Source organism: Micromesistius poutassou (genome assembly GCF_964030765.1).
Source record: "Micromesistius poutassou genome assembly, chromosome: 3".
Classification (NCBI taxonomy): Eukaryota; Metazoa; Chordata; class Actinopteri; order Gadiformes; family Gadidae; genus Micromesistius; species Micromesistius poutassou.
The window spans coordinates 5,354,018-5,377,933 of NC_140273.1; the positions used below are offsets into that span (position 1 = coordinate 5,354,018).

At 45.7% G+C, this 23,916-nt stretch overlaps 3 protein-coding genes and 1 non-coding gene across 9 annotated transcripts in view; 2 read left to right on the plus strand and 2 right to left on the minus strand.

The window, feature by feature from the left end:
• Positions 1-5,955, plus strand: part of klf3 (Kruppel like factor 3 (basic)) — a 9,312-nt gene extending 3,357 nt beyond the window's left edge. For all 3 annotated transcript variants that reach the window (XM_084465620.1, XM_084465621.1, XM_084465619.1), the window contains 4 exons: positions 574-1,273; positions 1,674-1,827; positions 3,138-3,304; positions 3,419-5,955. In XM_084465620.1, the coding sequence (XP_084321746.1) occupies positions 574-1,273; positions 1,674-1,827; positions 3,138-3,304; positions 3,419-3,600 (1,203 nt within the window). In that variant the 3' untranslated portion in view covers positions 3,601-5,955. The remainder of the gene's footprint in view (positions 1-573; positions 1,274-1,673; positions 1,828-3,137; positions 3,305-3,418) is intronic.
• Positions 5,956-6,851: 896 nt separating this feature from the next.
• Positions 6,852-6,923, minus strand: AC3HAE_011286 (transfer RNA proline (anticodon AGG)). The gene has a single exon. It is a non-coding gene; the product is annotated as a tRNA-Pro (tRNA).
• Positions 6,924-7,118: 195 nt separating this feature from the next.
• On the plus strand, positions 7,119-16,142 carry fam114a1 (family with sequence similarity 114 member A1). 3 transcript variants are annotated; one of them, XM_084465919.1, is made up of 13 exons: positions 7,119-7,182; positions 8,029-8,376; positions 8,565-8,649; positions 8,895-9,106; positions 9,577-9,711; positions 9,953-10,105; positions 10,451-10,691; positions 11,524-11,609; positions 11,987-12,211; positions 13,541-13,680; positions 13,860-13,932; positions 14,878-14,931; positions 15,882-16,142. In XM_084465919.1, exons 2-13 carry the CDS (start codon positions 8,035-8,037, stop codon positions 16,005-16,007), a joined length of 1,872 nt encoding a protein of 623 aa, XP_084322045.1. In that variant the 5' UTR covers positions 7,119-7,182; positions 8,029-8,034; the 3' UTR covers positions 16,008-16,142. The 3 variants fall into 3 exon arrangements, with proteins under 3 accessions (XP_084322045.1, XP_084322046.1, XP_084322044.1); XM_084465920.1 differs by having other exon boundaries at positions 7,142-7,182; positions 7,986-8,376; positions 10,451-10,652; XM_084465918.1 differs by having other exon boundaries at positions 7,143-7,182; positions 7,986-8,376.
• A 1,273-nt stretch (positions 16,143-17,415) lies between these two features.
• On the minus strand, positions 17,416-23,838 carry LOC311341000 (uncharacterized protein). Of its 2 annotated transcripts, none has more exons than XM_084465921.1 (10): positions 23,712-23,838; positions 21,282-21,581; positions 20,829-21,119; positions 19,597-19,698; positions 19,396-19,449; positions 19,266-19,295; positions 18,928-18,966; positions 18,041-18,085; positions 17,790-17,843; positions 17,416-17,532 (listed from the first exon to the last, which is right to left on the minus strand). In XM_084465921.1, exons 1-10 carry the CDS (start codon positions 23,797-23,799, stop codon positions 17,468-17,470), a joined length of 1,068 nt encoding a protein of 355 aa, XP_084322047.1. In that variant the 5' UTR covers positions 23,800-23,838; the 3' UTR covers positions 17,416-17,467. The 2 variants fall into 2 exon arrangements, with proteins under 2 accessions (XP_084322047.1, XP_084322048.1); XM_084465922.1 differs by having other exon boundaries at positions 17,423-17,529.
• Positions 23,839-23,916: the final 78 nt, after the last annotated feature.

Sequence of the window (23,916 nt, forward strand, 5' to 3'; positions counted from 1 at the left end):
TGTGTCAGCATGTCTGTGTCAGTTTGTGTATTTTGTGTTTTTCAATCACCCGTTGCAGTGCTACTAGCACATGCCTGAACATGTTCAAAACTGCCATAGTACTTACTGACTTACACACACACACACACACACACACACACACACACACACAGCATAAACATCCTTGCACACAGTTGCATCTAGACAGTGTCTAGACAGATGGTTCCACATTCCACTACTTCCGTAAAAAGCTGGTGGCAGATCTGTGGATATTTGCATAAAATAAGAACACACAGCCGCCAACTAGCAGATTGCTAAACACAGTTCAGTTGCACAAACTTTACACCACAACCTTCTCATAGCACCAACTCTCACATTAACACGTGTTATAACAACATGTTGCATGTGTTTTAAATTGAATGTACTCTGTATGGCTGATTTCTAATATTTTGTCTCTATTCCTTGTCCTTCAATCTCTCTCTCTCTCTCTCTCTCTCTCTCTCTCTCTCTCTCTCCCTTTATTTCTCTCTCTCTCTCTCTCTCTCTCTCTCTCTCTCTCTCTCTCTCTCTCTCTACCTCCCCTCCCACCCTCAGTCGCTGTACCCCTCGTTGGTGAAGACCCCAGAGTCCTACAGCCTGGTGTTCTCCCACCTCTACCACCCCACCAACGGCGGCGCCTTCGCCGCCTCCCACCACGCCCTCTCGCACATCCAGTTCCACGACTCCTCCTCCCCCGCCTCCGCGCCCGGCGCCGCCCCCGCGCACGCCGCCCACCTGCCCGGCGGCCACGCCCAGCTGGAGCCCGTGGACCTCTCGGTCAGCAAGCGCTCGTCCACCTCCACCTGCTCCGTGTCCTCCACCTCGTCCACGCCGCCCTTCTCCTCCTCCTCGCCGCTGTCCCCGCTCTCCTCGGTGCGCAGCTCCCCGCCCTCGCCCTACAGCTCCGGGAGCCCCGCCTCCCCGCGCTGCTCGCCGCACCGGCCCCAGCAGCAGCAGCAGCACCACCGCTGCTCCCCGCCCACCCCCGCCCACCACGCCTCCGCCCTGCACTACCCCGCCATGCTGGGCCCCGTGCTGGGCGCCTCGGGGCCCGGCGTCTTCCAGGGCTCCGGGGTGGTGGTGTCCCCCGTGATGCTGCCCGTCCTCTACCCCGCCCACCTGCACCAGCCCATCATGGTGAGCTCGGCGGTCGCCTACGACGACGAGCAGCACCACCACCACCACCCGCACCCCCGCCCGCACCATCACCCGCAGCAGCACCAGAGGAGGCAGGAAGGCCGGGAGTACAAGACAGGTGAGCGCTCGCTCTCTCTTCTCTCTCTCTCTCTCTCTCTTTCTCTCTCTCTCCCTCTCTCTCTCTCCCTCTCTCGATCTCTCGCTCTCTCTCTCTCGCTCTCTCTCTCTCTCGCTCTCTCGATCTCTCGCTCTCGCTCTCTCGCTCTCTCGATCTCTCACTTTCTCGCTCTCTTGCTCTCGCTCTCTCGCTCTCTCGCTCTCGATCTCTCGCTCTCTCGCTCTCTCACTCACTCTTCTTCTCTCTCTCTCTCTCTTGCTCTCTTTCTCTCTCTCTCTATCTTATTTCCCAACGGTCTTTATACTCTTGCAGCCGTCTTGAGTCACTTCCAGCAGGTGGCTATGTACAGTACTCATAGGTCGCCCTCAGACTTTCACAACCCATTCTTTTGTTTCTCCAGGACTCTCTACAAAGCCCTCCGATACGCTGGGCGACGCCCTCCGACACGCGCACAAGCCAATCAAAATGGAGCCCCGGCTGGATCACGGTCACGACCCCTACGCAAACCATGAGATGGTATCGCCCTCAGCCACCAGCATCCCGCGCTATTATGAGTGAGCATTAGATCCTTATCTTACGATGGCGTCAATGCCAGTGAGACAGAGAACCTGTCTCCTCACGCTGCGGTGTTCATCTCTAGCTTGATGAGCTCAAAGGGAAATGACACTTACACACAGTCATTTCTATATTTTAAATGAGCTTTGAGGTTTGTCTGCCGTAGATATGTGTCTGCGTCAGTGATTAGGCATCAGAATTGTTCCATGTCAAACCTCTGACCTCACTAATAGTTATATAGTTCTTCAACTCAACACAGCTGAAAATTAGGGATGTTGTTGCCAGAGTGATTTTGTATGTGAGTGTGTGTGTGCGTGTGTGTGCGTGGGTGTGTGTGTTTAGGTGTGCTCCACAAGGGTGTAAAAGTATAGCCCGCCTTTGTTTGAAAGGTTGTTTTACATTCTCTTGCACAATAATAAGCATCAGCTTAATAGCTTAATATTTCATCACTTGACACCTGTTTTCAACTTTTATGTGAGTGTTTTTCAAGTGACACACAAACAGAATCACACACACACACACACACACACACACAGGCCATCTGTTGGACAGTGTGACCGTGGACACTTGTTATTCAATTTTCTTTATCATTCCTAAGAGTTTTGACAATTTTCTCAGATTGTTAACAAGTTGTGATAACAAAGATAGCTATGCAGTAATGCCACATTCCAACTACGTTTTCTTATATATGTATAATGTATTAGCATTCCTGATATCACAGGGTTATAAAGTGTGGCGCAAGATAGTGGAAAAATACAAAGAGCCGGACGGCTGTTCAATAGAAATGTATTAACTTCCTTTTTTATACGGTTACGCAAGTTACCGACAACAGTGCCTCCTATTGGTCACATTTGGCACGTGGCTGCGACCGATTTTAGGTTGAAAGAAACATACAATTTATCCCAGTGGAATACAACTATTGTTCTATTGACTATAGCTACAGGAAGCCAGGTAGTTAGATAGATAGATAGGTACACAGATATAGGTTGAGTGGATCAGGTTAGACTGAATGACATAGCGTTATTATTGAGACAGATTTCAGGTTAATACAGGCAGTGTGCTTGATGTAAGGAATAACTATACTGCTTTTGAAATCAATAACATGGAAAAAACACAAAAACAATAAGCATTACGACCACACAGGACAAAGAAAACTTCACCAACATTAAGCCTGGCATTAAAGTGTGAACATAAATGGTACACAGTAGACCCGATGACCCTCCGGACATCCCTCTAACACGGTCGCCCTCTCTCCTCTCTCTCTCTCTCCCTCTCCCTCTCCCTCCCCCTCTCCTCTGACGCTGCGCAGGGGTAACAACCCGTCTGTCATCGTCCAGCCGGGCGCCAAGCACCCCCTGCCCCCCGACTCCCCCGAGACGCTGAAGAAGAGGCGTATCCACCGCTGCGACTTTGGCGGCTGCAACAAGGTGTACACCAAGAGCTCCCACCTCAAGGCTCACCGCCGGACACACACAGGTGAGACACACTGATAGGTCAGGACGGGGGGGTGTTCAGGTGGACTGTACCAACTGGTGAGCAGATCGGAGGGAGGAACGTACTCACCTGCCTGTCCTCTCTCTCTCCCTGCAGGCGAGAAGCCCTATAAGTGCATGTGGGAGGGCTGCACGTGGAAGTTCGCCCGCTCAGACGAACTGACGAGACACTTCCGCAAGCACACAGGCGTCAAGCCCTTCCAGTGCCCCGACTGCGAGCGCAGCTTCTCCCGCTCCGACCACCTGGCTCTGCACAAGAAGCGCCACCTCCTGGTGTGAGGTGAAACCCATACAGAGTCAAAACATTTGTCAATGATGAACGCAGCCCCGCTTCAACACGGCTCAATGGCAGCTGCAACCTGCGGAGCTCCATGGCCACTTTGGGCTTTCCGGCCGACACATTGGACTATACCACTCTTCAGGAACTAGGCCTCAGGAGGCCAGTGACCCACAAAGGCAGAGAGGAACCGTTCCTCAGGGTGCACGTTGAGAACACTTTCAGCCCGGCCTTCACAAGAAGAACCTGTTCCACCGTTCTATGCACCTCTCTGTTGAAACTTATTGAACTACCACGAGAATATTTGCTACCTAACCACTTTAACAGCTTCTTTTTTTGTTGTTGTTGTTGCTTTTGCCCTTTCAACAAAACCAGCAGCCGCTCAGCATTAGGACCTGTAGCGGGGACTGATGCTCTCCGAGTTCTGATCCGTCGTGAAGGCTCTAGTCTGTTTGAATGGAGGGGCTCCATCGGGCGCTCAGCTGGCCTGGGCGCCTGTGGCTCCTCCTGGTCGCCATAGCGACCACAGCATCAGCACCAGTTCAGTTCACCCTGCTCTCCTGGCAGAAGGCACGCAGCGCACCTAAGCTGATTTTAATGATATTATCCACGCATATATAAGCTCTATCATCTCTCCTCAGCAGTCCAACATGTCCAGAGAAATTTGTCTAAACTTTTGGACCTTTGACTTTTTAACACACAGATTAACACACGCATGCTCTCACCTCACCAATATAATGTGAAATGTACACGTTTATATATGTGTTAACGTTCCTCCTTTTCTTTTGTTCCATGCAGGAACGATATCTGAATGTATGCGTCATATTATGCCTACCAGTGTGCATTGTGTTGTACAGAGAACTGGGATACCGTTATTAGCATGGCTACATGCAGTGTATCTCTGTGGCTTATTCCTCCTTCCGGTCTACCTTCCACACGCTACAATATCACCACACACCGCACCTGCCTCTATACTAGCCTGGATCATGAAGTGTCAAGATGGACTGGTAGCTTATTTACAATCAATTATGCACAGTGACAAATAAACAACCCCACGCACGTACAGACATGCATACATCACACAACACACAAACACCCACACACACATGCACTCAAGTATACAAAAACATACTTAAAGACATACACACATGCATCCTTAAACACAACAATCAAACGTACATGCCCATTCAAACACAAAATATGCACTTGTTGAACATAATAAGGTCTTCATAATTGGGTAGAAGGGTATAGGTGTAATTCATTCCCAGAATGTGGTTAACCTTTGTATTGAGAAATGTGAAAAGTTAAATGATTACACAGGGGCATTATTGTACATTAAGGATATATATGGTTTAAGGGTAGAAGCAATACATTGTGTGCCTTACCATTGACTTTGCGCGTGTGTATCTATGATATGATATCGTTGGTTTATAATGTGACAAAATGGTGTCTTCTTTTGTTCTACTTTTTAATATATGTTAAGTGATAGGCAGGGAATGTTGCTCTTGTATTTATTGTCAGGAGCAGGAGTTTGACTCCAAACAGCGTTCACGATTTACCAGATTACAAAATGGCGATTTCATACACTCGTTTTTTGTTTTATTTTATTATTAGATCAGAATTGTTATACTTTTTGCCAGTCATATTTTTCACTGGCAAAGAGATAGTTGCAATTTTTCAGAATAAGTACAACAAGAGAATATGCACTTTATATAAACAAAAATCCCCCTTCCATTTACTCTGTCATGGAATTTGATTGCTTTTTCTTTAATGATAAATGCATTCATCAATTTGATTGCCTTTACTTTATTGATAAATGCATTCATTTATTTTATTGAAAACAATCATGTCAGCCTGTGTTCTGGTGTTCAAATGTGTCACTTTCAAACCATGTCATGCCAAGGGAGTGGAGATAAGTCTATCTCACACACACACACACACACACACACACACACACACACACACACACACACACACACACACACACACACACACACACACACATACACACACCGAATGTAGCACCTAAGCTGAACCACAATATATGTTGTGCCTATTTGCTTTTTTGTATCTCTGCAAATTATATATGTTGTAATATATTTGATAAATAATTGTAGACTGAAAGGGCAATTACAGGTTTTTATTAAGCATGATTTTGATACTCTTATAACAAATGATCATTTTGATACTCTTAACAGTGGATAATATAAATGTATATAAAGCTGTGTCTATATTAAACCTTATCTTTTAATCTATTGGTAATTCAAAGGGAACTGTGTCGAACTGTGAACATACTGTACAGCTCTATTTGCGGTTTTGCATATTATTCATACCCGTTATTAAAGTTATTGATAATATTTGTAGAATTGAGTGGTTTGGTTTTTGTGTGTGTTTGCGTCTTACGCATGTGTGTGTGTGTGTGTGTGTGTGTGTGTGTGTGTGTGTGTGTGTGTGTGTGTGTGTGTTTTTTTATGTGCTTGTGTGTATGAGAGAACGCTCATGTGCGTTTGTGCGAGCGTGCGCACGTGTGTGCCCGTGTCAAAATGCTAAATAAACCCACAACATTTGAGTGCGTGACAAGAGTTTATTGTATTATGTTGTTTTTTCAATTGTTTCAAAAGTAATAATATACGGACACAACACAACACAACATATTTACAACAAGATAGACCACCATACACAATACAAATGTCCCAAACATAATATGGGTCACGACCAGTGCTAGCGGTGCAGCAGAAACTAAAGGGATTGGATCCAACGAGAACGACGAGGACCCAGGAAATGTATGAAGACAACTCAAAAATCTCAGTTCCAATAACCGGCATAAAATAACAAGATGACAATGACTGAGGGACATGACAAATATAGCAAACCGAGAATGGAACAAAGGATGTGAACGGAACGGGTATAATTGGGGAGGGATCAGGCAATGAGGTGCAGCTGGGAAGATTGACAAGGCGCTCCCTGAGGGTAATGAAATGATCGCAGATTGCAGATGGGAAAAGTCATTGAACATCTGGTCGAACGAAAACTAAATAGCATAACTAACAGAGACAGGCTATGACAATATGTGAAATCACCCCTGTGAAAGTAAGAGGGGGTATAGTCTTATATTGTATTATGGACAAACAAATTACGAAGAAAAAATAATTTGAACAAAATATACCTCGAAAGACATAATCTTAGGTATCCATATATAATATTATTCATAATATTTAAAACACACTTGCTTTAAAAAAAAGACAAAAAGTGAGGGCTCGTCCGGGATTTGAACCCGGGACCTCTCGCACCCTAAGCGAGAATCATACCCCTAGACCAACGAGCCGATATTAGTGAACGAGAACATTTCTCGTTTTGTACATAAATCATTATAGGAAATTGGAATACGGGTTTAATTTGTATTTATTGTTCGTCGTGTTTAAATACTAATGTTCACATACACCAACACATTCGAAATTGAAAATGATTAAACGCACAGCACTGAATTCCGCCGTGTGCTTCCTGACGTCACCTCCCGGCTGCAGCGGACGGCCTGCCGACGTGGCGGGCGGAAGAGGAGCAGCTGAGGACCTGTCACCGATCGGGTAAGTTGCGGTGTCATTTTCATCAACAAAACTCTTTCCACTTTATATATTGCTGTTTTATTCGTTGAATTGAAACAAAAACGTCAATTGTATCACATTCCACGGTTGAGTAAGCACTCATCTGTTGTCGTTGTTGTTGTAGTAAGGGAATCCGTGATTTATATTTTGGCTCACATTGCGCAGAATAGTTTGTCACCGCATTGGTGATGGAAAGTGGTTTTCTGTGAATATCCGCATTTGTTGTCATGAGTAGTTGTTATAGAGGATAGAGCGACCTGAAATGATAGACAATAGGCCTATTTCAGATGAGGAAGCCACTTGTCTTCGGTTGTTTTGATGATAAGTTGACAAGCCAGCATCAACAACACAAGCAGGACAAAGTCCTAGTGATGTCATAGTCTGACCAACGTTTCATGTTAGGTTGCCTGTTTGCATTCTTTATCAATATCACTGCTCTGCTTTAAAACTTTGCTTCTGAAAATATGACGTACAAAACTTGCACGCACCTTCAGTAATGTTCTGGAAAATGTATTTCACGTATATTCAACAATAATTGTTTGTCATTTTTTTGACAAACTTTAGCTTTAGCTTTATTTTTATCATAAAGTATTGTGTCTAACAACATCGTTCCAAACGACGGCTAATTTAATGAACACTGGAGGGGCCAGTTACATGATGCAACCACTAGATGTCCCAATTCCCATATATTCCCAAGAAACATTTGCAGGTTCGCAATGTCCTCCATTGTAAGACAACAGTGACAACGGTGGACTAGGCCTCTTAAATTCAAACTTGTCCAGCAGATACGTAAACAAGCCAATGACCCAACGCACCACGTCCCTTCAGTTCAGAATGTCCCAAGCCGCTCCAGATGACACCCCCGTCCCCCGCTCCGACCCCGCCCCCGCCCTCCATGACGAGGCGCCCGCCGTCGAACCCGCCGGACCCGAGGAGGACGCCGACACGGACCCGCCGGCCGCCGTAACCGCACCGCCCCGGCCCCCGCTGGCCCCTGAGGGCTCTGACGTCCCAGAGTGCACCCAGGCGCCCGCTCCGGGGGGGGCTGGCGGCTCGGGGTCCGGTCCGGCTGAACCGCACCCGTCGGAGCGGGGCCCCGAGGGGCCGCTGGTGGTGTGTGACCAGCCGGTGAGTCTGGAGCCAGACACCGGCGGGGCGACGGGGACGGACGTGGAGGTAACGTTGGGCAGTGAATCGAACAATTGTGTTGGATGAATGGAGGACCCAAACGCATCGCTTCTTCCTGGGGTGAAATACAGCATCTTGTCAATACAAGATGTGTGTGTGTGTGTGTGTGTGTGTGTGTGTGTGTGTGTGTGTGTGTGTGTGTGTGTGTGTGTGTGTGTGTGTGTGTGTGTGTGCAGAGCTCTCCGCAGGATAAAGAGACAGGCTGGGGGGGCTGGGGGTCATGGGGGAAGTCTCTACTGACCAGCGCCAGCTCCTCTGTGGGTAGGTGGTCCCCTCCCTTCCTCTCTCCTCTCTGTGACAATTCTCTGGGGTTTTATTGACTGTCTCGCCCCTAATGTTGTGGGCGTTATTGTATTTATGCAATGGAGTATCATTTACCATCTTGTGTGTGTGTGTGTGTGTGTGTGTGTGTGTGTGTGTGTGTGTGTGTGTGTGTGTGTGTGTGTGTGTGTGTGTGTGTGTGTGTGTGTGTGTGTGTGTGTGTGTGTGTGCATGTGCGTGCTCAGGTCAGAGTCTGAGTTCGGTCAAGGAGAAGGCCGGAGAAGCTCTGCGCCTCCACAGGACCTCTGTGGGGGAGGAGGTGCAGGAGGAGGCGACGAGGAGCGAGGGAGGAGGTGAAGACGGGCAGGCGGAGGCCAGCGAGGGCCCCCCCCCCTCCGCTGCTGCTGCTGCAAGCAGAGGCGTCTTCTCCACTCTCACCCACGCCGTGCAGAACACTGTGAGGGAACACACACACACACACGCACACGCACACGCACACGCACACACACAAACAAACAATGCACACAGTTTGATTTTTTTCACACATAGCAAGTCTCTCTGTCGCTCTCTCTCAAAATTTAATTCAATTAAATTGATTGATTGTTCCATTACATCAATTTAGCTTTATTGGCATGAATGATTGATGTTACTACTGCAGAAGCATCTTACAAACATGACAAGACAAACAACAGGAAATCATAACAAACACATTCATGATAATATTACATTAACAACAGCAATACATTATGAATACCAATTCACTTGTTAGTCTATTTGAATCTGTTACGATATGAATACAATCCATGTATCTAGCAGCCAGTGCTACACAGATGTTCTTCAAGCAACACAGCTATGTTAGTTTCTGAGAGCAGGGCAGTTTAATTAATAATAATCTCTCCCTCTCCCCCTGTCCCTACTTACCCTCAGGGTAAGACAGTGCTTAGCGGGGGTCTGGATGCCTTGGAGTTTATTGGAAAGAAGACGATGACAGTTCTGGCCGAGAGCGACCCAGGATTCAAGAAGACCAAAACTCTGATGCAGAAAACGGTCTCTCTCAGCCAGGTAGGAGCCCACACAGGTAGACACTCTCACCCATGTACTTTTAAAGTCTGTTCATGTAGATGAACTGTATTAAATGTAGTTCACCCCCAAAATAAATGGTCTAAGAAGACAAAAAATATTAAAATAGTGTTTTATATATTTTTATGTACAATTTAAAAAATGTATTTATTTTCATAACATTGCTATCCATGCCATCGTTTTATTGAAGTTCAACTGGCTTGCTGGCTTTGTGATTGGCCAGATGTTAAAGGAAGCCAAGGAGAAGGAGCGGGCTCGTCTCGGCAGCCATCCAATCAACGAGCCCACGGCCCACTACGGCATCCTGTTTGACGACTTCCAGGGCCTGTCCCACTTGGAGGCCCTTGAGATTCTATCTAATGAGAGTGAAGCGAAGGTAGTGATTAAACAAGTGCAAGTAGCAGATGGATATACAGATACAACTGGAACAATAGAGAGATACAGCTGCATGTAGAAAGATAAAATAGCTAGATCAATGCGTAAGAGGAAGTAGGAAAATAAGCAGCAGGTTTCCATCAACAAGGATTTTGTTTCTTTGATTATGTCTGTGGTTCATCAATTTAAATAGTACACACACACACACACACATTTTAGTTATTTATTATTAGTTAATTTATTCATATTTAATAATTGAAGTTTAAATCTTTCTGCAATTGTGCTGCAATAATTACTTAAACAGTCGCTTTCTCCCTGGCACAACTGATTCCCTCTGTCCTCACAGGTCCAAGCCTTCCTCTCTTCCCTGGAGGAAGAGGAGCTGGAGGTGCTGAAGAAGGAGCTGATCGCCATCAAGGACATCTTCATCAGACAGTATGAAGAGGATGAGGAGGAGAAGGCGATGGAGGAGGAGGAGGAAGAGGCCAAACAGGGAGACCGAGAGAAGACCACGGAGGGAGCAGGAGAGGGGCAGATGAAGGATAACGGTGATCTTAGTTCCCCAGTACACTGTTCTCTCCCCCTGTGTGAGTGACCCGCAACCAAGCCTCCGCCGCCACTGCTATCGGTGGCCCCTGGGAACCCATCCAGGCTCAGCATGGTGGCCCCGACTCCCCGACCCTGAGGGTCCGCACAAAGCCCCACTCTAGGCTGAGTTTAGACTATTGGATTCAGACTACTTTCATGGTTGAATATACGATCGATTCATCCTTTTAGCTTATTAATATGATCAATATAAATATAAACATTGCTTTATTTGATGAATGGCACGCTAGGAGTTCATTGTCATCGTTAAAGTCAATACATTTTTTAATCTGTCAAGATTTGAAGACAGTTGGTGAGCCTCCTCAAGGAAACTCACACAGATGGGGATTCCTCCTCTTGACCGGCTGTCCCACTTGTCAATCATGTCACAAGTAGAGGATGCGCTGAGGCAGAGAAGGCATCCCGGCATCTTTTATGTCTCTCTTTCATGTGCACGATTCATGCGTTAAGATTGGTGAGTAATGGAGGCTCAGAGCTGACGTGAGATGATTCTCTTTCTCCACGGTGGCCCTCAGCGTCCGCCACGAGCCTGTATGAGTGTCCAGGGGCCACTGACAGATCAACACCACAAGTCAATCAGCACAATCACACTAAAGTATTGCATGGCAAAATGTGCATGGTTTGTAAAGAAGCACTTTGTCATCAGGATGATGATTTTTTTTTTTTTCACGTTTTTGTTACCAATCAGCAGAATGGTATAGAATAGATGAACCAAATTGGGGAAAATTAAAGCAATGAAACCCTTTAAATTAGCAACTTGCAACATGTCTATAATGTAAGATACTATTTGACGTGTGTGTGTATGTTTCTCAGCTGCGGACGGCGAGGAGTTTGTAAGTGTGCTCACCGAGCTGCTCTTTGACCTCCACGTTGCTGCCACACCAGACAAACTGAACAAGGTGAAGTCTCGCTCACACGCACAATACACCACAAAGGTATACATTTGCATAACATGCACACATGGCAAGTCTCTCTCTCTCTCTCTCTCTCTCTCTCTCTCTCTCTCTCTCTCTCACGTGCACACATGCACATTCATGCTCACATGTTTCAATCCCATGCACTTTTTATTTGTCACTTTTCAAACCTCCAACACTTACCACCTTATATATATTAAAATATTCCTAAAAGCTGCTTTGTGCTCTATAACAAAACAGGACATCCAGGAGATCTCATCATTATAAGCACATCATCTTTTTGCATCTCCATAGGCCCTATCACAGTGCCATGTTGCACACACCATGGGGTCCCAATAAGATTGCCTATTATGCTTCCCCAGGCTAGGATGAGAGCCCACGACTGGGTGAGAAAGGTGGAGGAGCCTGTCGCCACGGAGACCGTTGGCACAGAAACAGCAGGGCAGCCAGGAGGAGAGGCCACCACTGGAGGAAGGGGGAAGGAGATGGAGGAAGGAGAGGTGGAGGAGGCAGCAGATGGTGTGGAAAGGACGGAGGAGACGAGGGGAGACAGGGAGGGCGCAGAAGAGGACTTCAGATCCATTGAGGTAATATGGAAAGGAATTAACATTTATTAACATTTATGAACTATTTTAATATAAAATGTCTGTTTAGTAGAGTGGGGGGCGATTTTCCAAATCGGTGTATCACGGTTTTATGAAATTACGCTGTGTCAATATCAATACAGTCTCAAACTGCCCCAGATATGGGGTCATGCTGGGGCCGATCTGCCGTCAGCCTCATCAGTGAGATGTGCTAGAGCATGAGGCACCAGCCTGTGATGGTGAAGACGCTGAGCGACCAAATTCCTATTCTAGACGTTCAGAGTAGAATAAAATGGCGGTTGGAAAACACCCTTTATTCTCACGGAACATGCTGCATGCAAAGATGGAGAATAAAGAGTTACAACTTTTATTATTCATTGAATTCAGTTAGTTTGACTTGAATCCTCAATTGAATGAGGGAATTCCCCGTTACTTCTTCTCCCCCAAATCAGCCCTGCCTTTATGGCTTCATGGTCAACATGTGCGCAAAGCTTTTCCTATGTTGATGTAAGCGAGGCATAACTTGCCGGCGGATTTCTTTCTCACTCCACAACCTTTATAAACAGGTAAGAGGAGCACGAATGAGTAATGTGTAATCATGCCTCAAACTATATTTAGTACACATACAGAATATGGATGTAAACAAACATGGATAAAAAACATGAAATAGTATGCCGCTGCTGTTCTCAGGCTTGCCGGCCACGTCGCTCCATCTCCCGGTGAAACCGCCTGTCAGAAGAGGAGACCGATATAATGCTGACTTCAGCTTACGGGCCTAGCCTAGCCTGCTGACACAGTCATGAATAGCAAGCTTACGAAGGGCATAATTCATCCCTAGTCTGTTACTCATGCCTAGTAGCCTTTTACTGGATTTGTTTATGGCTTTATTATGTATGAGACGAGAATGGGGGGAAGAAAGTGAGTTGCAGACGATTGCTTGTACCCGGCGCCAGAAGGGAGCGTAGGGCGCTCATGGTACATCGGAAACAGACGTTCTACAAGCCGCTCTCGCATAATTGTACCAGTTGTTTTTAATCGACGGTTGAAGCGTAGACCTCAATGTTTTGGGGAGAGGATTTAACATCTGTAGTTTTATAAAGGATATGCCCATCCCTTATGTTTACTATGCACATTTACTTTTTCAATCTCCACTTTTCTTCTTTTATTTGTCAGTTTGACTTTTTTGCATGTTTGTCTTTTTGGTGTGTTTTGTGAGGGCTTCTCCCGTATATGCTTATTCCCATTATGTCCCTGTCTCCACAATGGATGCATGCCCGGATGCCTGCTAGGACTGTGGCTCAGTGTGTGGTGTGGTGCTCCCCTCCCCTGCAGGCTGTGTTCATGTCGTCTATAAGCAGCCTGGCAGAGGTCACGGCACGCAGTATCGAGCAGCTCCACAAGGTGGCAGAGCTGATCCTCCACGGCCAGGACCTGGAGAAGCCAGCGAGGGAGCAGGCGCAGGTCCTCACAAGGTGTGGTTGTGTTTGCATGTGTGTTCATATGCATGCACATCGATCCATATGCCTGTGGTGTGTATGTATGTATGTATGTATGTATGTGTGTGTATGTACAGCAGATTTGTATATTCTGTGCATGTACGTATGTATACGTGTGTGTGCTGTCTATCTGATTTTAGCCTCCTCTGCCTCAGGTTGACCGCTGCTATGTGTAATGAGGTCGGCTGTTTGGCCAAGAGGTTCTCTGACACACTGCTGACTGTCGGGGTAAGTGTGTGTGTGTGTGTGTGTGTGTGTGTGTGTGTGTGTGTGTGTGTGTGTGTGTGTGTGTGTGTGTGTGTGTGTGTGTGTGTGTGTGTGTGTGTGTGTGTGTGTGCGTTGCAGCGAGACTGAGACAGTGTGGTTGTATTTAAAGTGCCACTGTTTCAGCTGAAATTCGAACACTATGAGATTTATCAAAGAAATGTCCCCATGGTTTCAGCCCAGTGATACTATTTAAGTACTGTCGTTGTATATGAGCGTTATAATGAGCGCTGTTGTACATGACACGCGCCACACAGGTGTCTGGGAAGCCTAACCCTCACATTCAATAAAATCACTGCTCAAACAGAGCTCACGCACACACACACACTGTGGCGTTTTTCTATAAGTGTCCTGAAAAGCTCAACTCTCTCTAGGACGCCGCAGTCCACCGCTGCCCAGACAGAGATCCACACACACACACACACACACACACACACACACACACACACACAATAAAATAAAACAATGCCACTGGGGCTGCAACGTGCACTCAGTGTTTTGAAAACATACGATCATACCTTTTTTTTCTATTATACCTTTATTATACCTTTATTATTATACCTCTATTATACCTCTTTTTCTAAATTGGGGAATTATTTCTGTAACAGTGATAAAATGGCATCGATTTTTTTTGTTTTCACGGTTTTGGGTTCACTGGCTCTTTAAGTGCAGGGGCGAGAGACTGTGTGCATGTGTGTGTTGCCGCCAGACTGTGTGTGTGTGTGTGTGTGTGTGTGTGTGTGTGTGTGTGTGTGTGTGTGTGTGTGTGTGTGTGTGTCTGTGTGTGTGTGTGCCTGCCTACCTTACCTATTGATTCCATTTTCACACTCTGAAAGATGGACTTATTAGGATTACTCTCACATCCGTACACGGCTGCTTACAGTCCCTTTTCATCTCTGTCTGTCTCAGGGCCAGAGAAAGGCGGAGGAGGTGAATCCATTACTAGACAGCGTGCTGCTGGAGGTAACACACACCAGTCCTTAATCAGAGGGGTGGGGGTGGTGGGGGTGATGTTGGTGCTGGTGATGATGTGTTCAGGGGCATCAGGCTGAGACGAAGGCAACGCAGCTGTCAGGGTGGTAAGGATGACTGTCGCGTGTTGATGGAGTGTGCCCTGCCTCTCCAAGCTGCGCATCAGCAGGATGGGGTTATCAACACTGAAGTCTCCTCTTTACTGTGGAGTCGTTTGGACGAATGCCACTGGAACGAGCGATTCACATGTAGACTCAGGGTGGCGTGAAAAATAGACGTGATGAAATCATAGGGGAAAAACAGGCACATCAAACACTAGTGTTGATCATGCATTTGATTACATTTGTCCATGTGATAACATTAGAGGAAATTCTGATGGTGATGAAGAGTTGATGTTTGATATTATGTTGATGATGGAATGTTATATATTAAGTTGATAGTAGTCTTAGGACTCTAGATTCATATCTTAAGTCTGATGGCGTAGGAGCTCAAACCTGGGTGAATCACTTTCATTCACATCATATTAGTTTCAACCCATCATGTTGCTGGAGGCAGGGACCTGTGAGTGCATAATTGGCAAAAACAAACTCGGCTAGCACCAGTAAACAGTAAAAAAAGGGTCTGTGACGGTTTCAAATAAACACTGTAGTCTGGCCACTGTTGGAATACAAGACTTATTAAAATCCCCTTCTGAACGCCTCATCCACTCTAGCAGATCGGATTTCTTTAGTAGAATATCTCATCTCCCCCCCAGAGGTTCTGCTATAAGATGGTAAGATTGCTGGATCCAAGATTTGGATGATGATTTGATGCTTTACATTGTGATGGTGTGAAGTTAGACAGACGCTAGATGATGAGGATGAATGCGATGACACCATGTCCTCCTGATGCATCAGTGACCACAGTAAGAGTGATGACATGTGTGGGTCTTGGGTCTGCAGGGCTCCAACAGCACCACCTACATCCAGAATGCACTGCAGCTGCTGCTGCCGGTCCTGCAGGTCTCCCACATCCAGACCCAGCAGTCCAGGCTGAGCTCAGAGCCGCAAGCACAGACCGGCCACTAACACTGATGCACTCTACTCTGTCTCTCACTAACACACACACACACACACACACACACACACACACACACACACACACACACACACACACACACACACACACACACACACACACACACACACACACACACACACAAACATGCACACCGATACAAAACACTACCCCAATACAATGCTTCCCACTGCAGTATGATTTGTCTTAATGTAAGTTTTGTGTAAAATAAGGAATAGATTATAATGTATTTAAATTGAAGCCTGAAGTCATATGGATTTCTTTCAATGGTCTTGCATGGATCACATGCAGGCCTATTGCATTTCATCTGCTTGAAGGATAGGAGAAGGGATAGAACGGAGAGGTAACACTCATTTCATCTGCTTGATAGTTTAAGGATAAAGTATAGAAAGGATAGAAAATAGTAATTTCATCTACTTGAGAGTATAAGGATATAGGATAGGTAACTGTCATTTCATCTGCTTGAGAGTATAAGGATATAGGATAGGTAACAGTCATTTCATCTGCTTGAAAGTATAAGGATAAAGGTTGTTAAGGATGAGTAATAGTCCATCTTAGTATTGCTTCCATTTTGCATCGATCATTGCAAGAAGAAGAGTTCTGAATAGATTTAGATTTTCTTTGTATTTATTTAAAGGCTCTGAAGACCAATTCTTTGTCCCAAAAAGGTATTTGTTATTTTGTTTGACAACTGTACTGACGCTGTCCAGCAGTAAAGGGGCCCTGCCATTGACTGATTGAGTCCCATATATTTTCTGTAGAATCAAACAAAACACTAAGTAGTATACTCTAAAAAGGCCAGAAGTTTATAACGTGTGTGTGTGTGTGTGTGTGTGTGTGTGTGTGTGTGTGTGTGTGTGTGTGTGTGTGTGTGTGTGTGTGTGTGTGTGTGTGTGTGTGTGTGTGTGTGTGTGTCATTTGACTCCAATGTGATTCCATTAATACTATATAACAAGGTTTTGTTCAGGCTGTCCATCGGTCTTCCCATTGTGTTAAGGATGCAAGTAAACGTGTCTACAGCGATGTATTGCAGTGCTGCTACTATGCTAAACCAAAGGAGAATCAATTATTCCCGATGCTAAATTAGTTCTGGAATCCATTCAGCCGAGTCACTTAATCGAAACATGATCTCAAAGCGCCCCCAGCCTTGAACAATAAATTACACTGTTGCCATTAAAGTAGAAATTACACATGAAGTCACAATGACAAATTAACATGGGTTTGGACACTATTTCTCTGGTGTAATGTTTATTGTAACCTTGTAATGAAGTGCCCTTAGACTGAGAATATGTAAACCAAAATATATTGCATAAATAATCAATACTGTGTTTGGAGTGTTTTTTTTGTTTGAAGCATTGTTGTTTCCAGTTTTATTTGTATTTGAGCGTTATGAAGTAGCAGCCGTCTTTATTATACTTGGTCCTGGTTCAGCTCACAGGAGAATGATGCCTCACAAGGCCTGCACCTCACTGATGGAGGACAGGGAAGGGTGCCCCCGGTGGTGGAGATGTGCTACTGAATGACAGGAAGAGTGTTGTTAAAAGGTGAGTTTATTCAATTATCTAAATAGATCAGACAGAACTGAATGTTTCGCTGTAAGTGTGACCATTTCATACCAGTCAAGATTATCAGTTATTCAAAGCAGCCATTACATAAGTGCATATCACAGAACTAAATATCTACATATCACAGTATGAACAGTGAGTATGATGATTATTTTGCCTGTCATCAAAGATAGACATTTTATTTGGGAGTTTAAAGTGTTCGTGTACCAGAGAAGCTTCCAGATGGGTCATGATGTCCAGCAAGCAGGGTGTCAGGGACCACTAGTCAGGGGTCCGGTACACAACACAAACACATTAAGCATGGCTCTCAGGGGTAAGGGAAAGATGGGTAGTGAAAGCCCCCACCCCCCCAAAGAAAAAACTATTGTTGTCAGGGTCTTTGCTTAAACACAGTCAATGTGTCTCACCCTTGAGTCTAAAACGTGTGGAAGTTTGTGTATATATTGATCGTTCCCTACCTTCTTCCCATGTTGACGACTCGTCTTCTTGAATGGGAGGTAGTGCTGTACAAAAAACAATAGATAAGATCCAGTCCAAACAAACATTGGTCTTTGTCTAGACAGAGTCTTGGCCTCAGCTAGTTGTTCAGTTTATTGAACTAATATAGTGATAGAGTCCTCCAGGCTGTAGGGGTAGACCATGCCACCCCGAGACACTTCATAACCAAGTTCCAAAAACATGCGGTTTCCCAGCAAGGGAAGGGTTGGAACAAGGAGCTAGGCTACTAACAGTAACACTTGTCGTTTCAATGCGACTTTTATCATCAAATTGGGATCCGATTTACTAGACTACATCTCAAGGTGTCGGCCCGCGTTCTGATTGGATTGTATAGGTGTGTGGACAGCAATGTGGGTATCATGCGGGCAGACTACCAGCCAGGCCTTCATGCCTACACTGAGCCCACCAGGATCCTCCTGGTGTTCATGGTAAGCATAGGCTGCTACCGATCTTTTGCACTAAAGATGATGAAATTAATAATAATTAGTTGAAACTAATTACTAAACTAATAGTTGAAACTAATACGTAAATAAATGTTCCCACCAGTGCTGGCTGTGTTCACGGAACCACAATTCCCTCGCCACAGGAAACGCAGTTGCACTCACTAATGTAATGCCTTATGTGTTGTGTTTGATATCCTGTTTAATGTGGCCCTTGGGTTGGAATTTTCATTTTTGTTGGGATTTGTCTTTGGGAATGGATGACTGACTGCATATGGAGGCTGTTTTAAATACCGTATCGTATTTGTTTGGCACCAGTTTCCTACATCATCTTTTTTTTTGTTGCGATTTAAATAACCGTTATAGGCGTTCAGCCAATCGTTTTCAGGTAAAATTCAAAAGCATACCTGACCAGTGTGGTAACCCCAGGGTGCCGAGGACAATTCCTATTGGACAATACACAAAGACGCTTCACATTAGAACATCATTCCAGTGACTTTATAACATAATAAGGACTATTCATTTGAATTGGCCTATTGATTTTGTACAGCCGTCTCTTCAACTGGTTGCAAAATATATTGAATATTTTCATTGTATCTTTCATTTTATGAAAATACATTTCTTTGGGATTGACTTGGGTCGTAGCACAAAATCTCACAACATGGGATATTCTCTTGGTGAATAAATGAATAAAAGAGACAAAAGTCAGTTCATATCTGAAGGAGTCAAAACAATGTGGAAGTACCTGAGGGGGTGTCCACTAAGGGACACGAGCCTGTGAAAAAACAACAACACGATAAAGTGAATGGCACTAAAAAGGCATTCTGTGTGGGTGTGTGTGTGTGCATGTGTGTGTGTGATACTCTCTGTCTCACCATTCAGACGTGATTCTTTGTACGAGCCACAAAGTGGGCCCTCCTTGGATTTCCCTGGCAGAGAAAAGAGGAGTGAGCTGTAAACCAGGACTCAGCCCTGTGTATCTGAGCCTGTGTCTACAACGTCAGAAGCACATCAAATCCCAAACTTATGTGTGTATATATACATATATGTACTGTATATGTATTGCCATGCCTCACCCCTTTTCCGGTAGACCTTAGCCAGTAGTGATGTGAGTACAAGCAGCAGCAGCAGCCCCACTAGAGCCATCCACAGCGCTCTAAACACACTCCCCCACTCGTCTGAGAGAGAGCGAGAGAGAGAGAGAGAGAGAGGAGAAACAGAGAGAGAGAGAGACAGAGTGGAGAGGAGAAACAGAGAGAGAGCGACAGAGTGGAGAAACAGAGAGTGAGAGACAGAGCAGAGAGGAGAAACCGAGAGATCACACATTCAGATAAAATATCTATTGGATTCCCGTTGTCCTAACTGTGCAACAAGATGTCATCAGGAGATTAAATGGCTCCAGAACCGCACTGGCTCATCTCTGCAGTTAGAGAGAACGTAAGGGGAGGGAGAGATAGAGAGCACAGAATAAGATAAAGGGAAAGAAACACTTCTTGTACAGCAGCCATGATAAAACTTTGACATTCATTTTAATGATCAGCCTTAGGGACCACCCAAAGAAAGACCCATTATCACAGTCATATTGAGTGTCTTTCATGTCTGTCCTACGGAGTGAGAGAATAAATGAATCATTTCACTTAATTAAGAGTTTTCTGGGGGGACTCCTGGAACCATCTCATTAAAATCATTTGGGTTCCTGCAGGCACCATTTTGAGAAACCACAGACGACCAAAGACTTTGAAAATTACAAATAATGAAGGGAATGAAACCATGTGAGGAGAATGATTCAAATGGAGGCATAGGGCCAGGAAAGCGGTGGACGAAGACAGAGCCTTCATTGAGTTCATCAAGGTTTCAACAGGATATTATAAAATAGAACTTGGGTGAAGCTTCAAGCAGGAGTGCAATATAGCAGAACTAGAAAGAAGGCGAGCCAAAATCAATACAGCCTTGGAGATGCAGTGGATGGAGACGAATTATAAGGCTCTGGAAGTCTGGCTGTTAATACAGTGAGGGAGATTGAAGAACCAATGGAGGAAGAGAAACTGAAAGTCAGAAGAAGGTCGTTGGAGGGATGTTATTTCTGTTTAATCAAATTGAACTGTAGTGTCAGACGCTTCTAAGAAGATTCTCTCTATTTTACTCATTATACTGATGAATCGTTAGGCTTATGTCTCTTCGTTAACCGCATAAACCGTACCTCTGATTCAATGTCGTGACCATTCAAATCAACGCGTGTCATACTGAAGAATAGCCATTGAGAACGTTCTGTTTCTCAAGGATTCTTCTGTTACATAGCGAGACCAACCTTTCTTCCCTGTCAGTTCCCATGGTAGCGCTTGCTTTCCCGCTTTAGACAGAGCTGTTCCATTGGCCAACTGAATGAGACAGCGACTGCGATTGGCCGGCTGGGGCGCGGGTGGCGGAGGGAGGCAGCAGTAGAACGCCTTTTGTCTGTCGTCCGCCTCCTCCTCCTCCTCTGGCTCCGCACGAGGGTGGAGGTACCAGGAGGTGGTGTTGCGATCGTACAAGACCAAGTTCAGGTGAACAGTTTCTTCAAGCTGCACCACCATCCACACCTCCAGACCCGTCGGTGAGTCTGTCCACACAGGAAGGAGGAAGAATGCATGGACGGACGGACGGAAGGACGGATGGCTTATTTTGGATAGACAAACAAACATGCAGACAGTCACACAGACAGACCACGCCGACAGAAGGCACGGGCTCGCGAGACTAAACTCGACTCGGTGATCTGCCACACCTGACGTGACGCCGCTGCCGCTGAAATAGGCCTCCTCCATATCCGTCTCACACATGAACCACGCGTGGCCGGGGTCCTCGTCACCGCCCTGGTAGTCTGACCCGGCGTCAGTCCCGTTGCCCCGGTCAGCCGCGGTGCACTCGGGCTCCGGCTGGGGCTGCTCGCTGCCCAGGGCCAGGCAGAGATCACACTCTCCTCCCCTTCCCTTCTCTCTTCCAGAACCCTCCAGCTGTCTCCTCCTCAGCCAGCCACACTCCTTTGCAGGGCGGCACGGCACACACTGGAAGTCCACCCTCAAGCCTGAGATGAGGAAGTGAAGAAGGAAAAGTGAGGATGTCTGGAAAATGTGAGTGTGATAGCGGTGCTCTCTGCCGGACTGACAGGGGGGAGCAGACGGCTTAAGGGACGACTAGTGCAGTGCTCGTTCGGAGTGAGGCGGTTGCTTGGTCTCCGGGTTTTTGCTGCTTGCAGCTTTCTCGATCACCGCTCATCCTAATCCCTTCCCTGGACACTGCACTTCCTTTGGTCGTCAGTGATACCCCCCCTGTGGGGTGCGGCACTAGGAAATGCACTATTTGGCATCTTACTCATCTGGCAAAATGGTGAATTCTGCCAATTTAGCCGGTGTTATACAACTTGCAGTTGAGGTCCGATCTACAGAGACTGCAAATTCATCAACACTGCTTTGGTATCGGTCTGCAGAACTAATGTGTACATGTATGAGGATCAGTATAGCAAAGATTGAGGATTTGGATTTATACTTAAAGATTCACATTTATCTTTAATATTTCAATTTAGATATAAAATGTAGGTTTCGATTTAGGATGTAGATTTCACATCTAATTCTCCTTATATCTGTCGTCACATGTACTAGCTGTACCCAGCATGTTGTTCAGCCTTGTAACAGTTAATAGGGTTCCCCTCTCAATACACAACACACATACACAAGTACACACACGTGTGTACTTTGTGGAACTTTGTGGACAGGTGTTGAAAACTGGAATGTATGCTAACACACTTAAAACAATGCATCTGGTTCGCCCAATGAAATCGTCATGTCCATGTCAAATAAAATCAGATACTTAAAATAAATACACTTAGACTAATACATATGTCCCGTAGATCTCCAGATCTCGCTCCCAGCACTGCACTCCCTGAGCTCCTCATTTGTACACCGCCAAGCAGGGCGTTGATCGGATTGACGGTTGTCGAGAAGCCCCGAAGGACAGACAGACAGACATGCAGAGACGCTCTAATTCGTGTTAGATGAATGCCATTGATTTGCTGTCAGTGCTCAGAATATATAAAAAGAGCAGAATACATTGGAGACATATCGTATTACGAATGTTAATACAAAAATAAGACGTTTTCAATATCCCAGTATTTTATTGTATATTTATTTTTTGGGGGAACAGAAAATACAATATAAAGTAAATTGGAAACCAAAAACTAAACTTGAAGGATTGTTTTTTATCAGTGCAAGCCCAGATCCAAGCCAGCCCCATTGGTATTCAGAGAGGAGCGATAACAAACCAATGCACTAAGAAATACTGGACAATTGACAATAACATTCAACCTCTGCTCCTCTGACTTTATCAAAGCTGCTTTTGATTTGAGAGCTGCTGTCTTACATAAGTCCAGTTTATGCTTCAGAAATGATTAAATAATTTGGGGAAAAAAACATGATTGTAGTGATAGTTAAAGGTGCTTCAGGTAAGATGTGAGATTTGTAAAGAGAGAGAGCAGAAAAGAGCAGGAAGATGTTGAAACTAAACAACCAAATATACGTCTCCCCCTCCCTCCCTACGTTTCCCCACTGTTGAGAAGTCAATTCAGTTTAAGCACCTGAGATGGACAGGCAAGATGGATTGCTGGACCCAATCAGGGAAGAGATGCCTGGATTGGTCAAATCTAACTTAGCTGATACAGCGGGTGGCGCCCTCAACTCGAAACAGACATTCGAACTGCAAGTTTCCCTCACTAATAGCTTACAGATGGCATTGCCTTTGCTAACAAATTACACTCACGTAATAGCTCTTCATTCTGATGTACAGGCTACAGAACATGTGGCACAGACACACACGCCCCAACGCACACGCACATACACACACACACACACCCAACCCCCCCCCCCCCCCCCCCACCGCACACACACACACACACACACACACACACACACACACGCACACACCCAACCCCCCCCCCGCCACACACACACACACACACACACACACACACACACACACACACACACACACACACATACATGCACAGAAACACTCATACACACATACTCACAAACACCCACACATACACACAGACACAGACACACACACACACACACACACACACACACACACACACACACACACACACTCAATCCCACACACATGTGTACCAGCCCCCCCCCGTGTGTATTCAGCTACCCACCTCGCTGCCACTGGAAGAACTCTGGAATACAGATGATGAAGATGAGGACGATAAGGATGGCGAGCTTGGCGAGGGCTGCTTTTGTCATGTTGTCATGGCTGTGCCAAGAGAGAACGAAACAAACGGAAGCACAAGGTGTGCATGTCACAGACATACACACACACACACACACACACACACACACACACACACACACACACACACA